At 41.4% G+C, this 3365-nt stretch overlaps 1 protein-coding gene across 5 annotated transcripts in view; it reads left to right on the forward strand.

The window, feature by feature from the left end:
- Nucleotides 1–3365, forward strand: part of LOC106521586 (ELAV like neuron-specific RNA binding protein 4) — a gene marked incomplete at its 3' end in the record, with an annotated part of 55400 nt that overhangs the window by 13732 nt on the left and 38303 nt on the right. Inside the window, 1 exon segment of one of the 5 annotated variants that reach the window (XM_014014234.1) lies at nt 72–331. In XM_014014234.1, the coding sequence (XP_013869688.1) occupies nt 308–331 (24 nt within the window). 5 annotated transcript variants of the gene reach the window in all.

The raw sequence follows: 3365 nt of genomic DNA on the forward strand, positions 1-3365 counted from the left end.
GGAGGGAGGAGGGGAGGCAGAGTCTTGCTGCAGCCCAGCACTCTCCTCCAGACTCATCATTCTCCTCACAGCATCTGTGGAGGGAGGCGATGTCTGCTCCGCACACCTCTTAGCTCAAAGATCCTGGAAGAAACGCGGGGAGAAGCAAGAGTCAGAGGGAGAGGCGAGGATCAGGAAGCCAGTGCTGGAGAAAAGGCTGAGGCAAAAGGGAGAAAGAATTGAGAGTAGGAGGGTTTTCTTTTTCTCAGGCGTTGGTGTAGTTGTTGAGGAGAGAGGGGAACGTGAGACAACGGCTGGCATCTCCCAAATGGAGTGGAATGGGTTTAAGATGGTAAGAAAGGCTACAGGCGGCCTGACACTCTTACTTCATTTCCAGAAATCTGCAGCAGCTTCAGGAGGTTTTCGTATATTGTCACCTAACTGTCAGTGTGTGTTATGCTCTTTTTGTGTAGCCAGTGCAGTGATGCTCGTAAACTATTTCACATGCAGAATGTTAAGTTCCTTTTTGCAGGAGGGGGGGTTCAGTCGGGGAGGCGGGGACAAGGATGTGTCGTTAGACTGAAGATTTGAGGGCTGAATAAGAAAGGGAAGAAGACATCAGGTACCATGCTGGTAGAGGTGTAGAGGCATGAGTCGAGGTAAGAAAATCTGGGGAGTGTGGGGAAAAGAAGGGAAGAGTTGAACAGAGGAGCAGAAACCATTTTACGTTAAAGCTGTGTGTGTGTGTCCCCCACCCCCTTTTTTTTCCCTTTGCACAACTCTGCAGTGAGAAATACCTGCAGAGGTAGACTACACATTTATAATACAAGCAGGAAAACTGTGTCTAAAAATTACATTTAAGTTACACAAGAAATCTGACTAGACGGGCCTCTCGTGCGCACTAAGTATCATCCATGTATTGTACAACTGAAAAAAATATAAAGTAAATATGTTGGAATTGGGCACATTTCTGAATTACCGAAGATTATTATTCTTTGTTCTCTTTTCCTCGAGTCTCATGTCTCTTACTGGTGTGTTAAAGTGTGTGTCAGCACGAGAACTGTGATTATGAGCTAGCCAAGTCTTCTGCTTTTCTCACTACCCTGAGACTCACTACTACATCCTTCCATCCATCACATGCATACAAGAAAGTAAGAGATACTAATAAAACCAGCAGCCATTTTATTATCCTGTCGCTTCACCTGCCATAGCCTTTAAGACCTCCGTATTTCATCATGTGTACCAATTTCAAGAGTTTTTCTGTGATTTTTTAAATGCATCCATCTATTTTCATTGGCTTTTTTATTTACTTTCCGCTGACTCATTTTTGCATTTCCACAAATAACATTTGTCAGAAAAAAAACATGTTTTGGAGTGTGCAGGGTGGTTTCAACTAAAGGTAATCAAAATGCTAACTGAAATGTAGGTGATTCCTCTTTGGTAATGTTGGCTGTCTGCTCTTTCTGCTTCACAATTCTGTATTCTTAGACCCTGGGAGTTTCAGTCTCGTGTCAGCAGAGGTGCGAAAGCCTAACAGGAATATACGGTTAATGATGTACAAAGTCAGGCGTGACTACTGGAGACTATCATTTGTGCAAGATCACATAAGAAGCTGCAGTGTTTGGAAGAAATGGACATAAAAGCAAAGTGGAAGAGAGGGATAGAAAAATAAAATGCACATCCATATTGAAGGGGCACACTATGTATGTATACACACACAAACACACACACACAGACACACACTCATGCACAGGAGCCTTATTACCCTGAGGCAGAACACCATGTGCTCCAAGGTTACACATCAATGCTAACAGGGTGAAGTGTGCTTGGAATTTATCAGCTGCTGTGCACAAACTACGTGCTAAGTGATTTAAACGTAAGTGAATATCAAAGAAACATGGGATTATGGGGCAGGAAATGAGCAGCTCAAAGACAGGTAAAGGTTTGAGGAAGAAAAATGTGATTTAGACAACAAAGAAGAAATTAGCTCTTTACACACAAGATTCTTTGATTGGATTGAAATATACAGTGTTTTGATTGAATAGTCTAAATGTATTGTTTATATGGGCAAAGAATTATTTAATTAGTAGAAACGTTACTGCAGTTTGTGTTTCTGCACTTTCAACCATCAAGGCGATGGGGGCTATATCATGTAAAATCAACTTTTTTGAGTTTTATATCATGTTATAATGTTATCCTCATCAAAAACATGCCCAAAGTCTTGCTTTGACTCATTCATGCATGTTTGAGAAATCCTATGCTGTCCTGAGGCAGCAGGCAGGGGAGCAAAAACAACAGGTGGGGACTAGAACCGCCTTTTGGGACCATCTCCGCCTCTGGGCTGTGTCTCCAAGCCGAGCTTCCTCATCACGGAGCACACCCCCACCCCACATACCCCACCCATGACTCCTGCAGGCTCTCAGCAGCAACAAAGCAAACAACGGGTGAAAGTGAAAGTGAAACCGTCTGAGCTCCAAACACTACTTCTCACTCAGTGAAGCTCTTTTCAGATTAAAAATACCTTTGAGGAAATGTATTTTCAGTTGGCAAGTAAACTGCATTATAGCCCCTCCCCCTCCTTAAAATGGGACGGGACAGAAGCGGAAGGTGGTTCTTAAAGAGACAGAGGGCAATTTCAAGGCGTTTAGAAGAGGAAGTGATGAGAAGATGTTTATGTTTATTTAAACATAAAAACACAATTTTAAAAACAACTAAAGGTGACATAGCTACTTTATTATAGTATAGTATTTCAGTCAGTCAGGTCAGTTTTCTGTAATCAGAATAACATCATCAGAATAAATGTTTGCATGCACAATGTTTGGATTATCAATCGGCCTAAACCACCCCTCTCATTCGCGTTACAAATACATTCCTATTGAGTTGAATCAGATCAGAAAATTCAGGGGCGTTTACATAACACATTTTTTATTCCACTTGGCCGTTTAGTCTGATTCCCTATGTTCATGTAAACATAGCTAATGTGTCTGATAAGCTAGCATAAAAGCAAACGTAACAGGGCAATAACAGAGCGTTCATTCAAAAACATAACATGATGTTTTGTGCTCTGGGCATTGATTGGTTTTGTGTAGTTTTATTTCAGCATGTGTGTCAAAATACCTGCCAATGTGTGTCCAGATACAGATTGATGTGGTTCAATAGAAGCTGATTAAACACAAGTTATACTCAGTGTAGGAAAACAGAAATTCATGTGTGAACAGTTACTTTTTAATCTTCTTATACTGTTCTTACTCCAAAACATTGCACCTCTTTGACTCTAGCCTGGTTTTTAGTCCATTGGAAATGTGAAATTTTGTCTCGCTGATTTTGTTAAGTGATCCAAATTGTGTACTTTTATTCTGGTGCACCGTTGACACCCCCTCTTGTGC

Source organism: Austrofundulus limnaeus, unplaced genomic scaffold (assembly GCF_001266775.1).
Source record: "Austrofundulus limnaeus strain Quisiro unplaced genomic scaffold, Austrofundulus_limnaeus-1.0 Scaffold111, whole genome shotgun sequence".
NCBI lineage: Eukaryota > Metazoa > Chordata > Actinopteri > Cyprinodontiformes > Rivulidae > Austrofundulus > Austrofundulus limnaeus.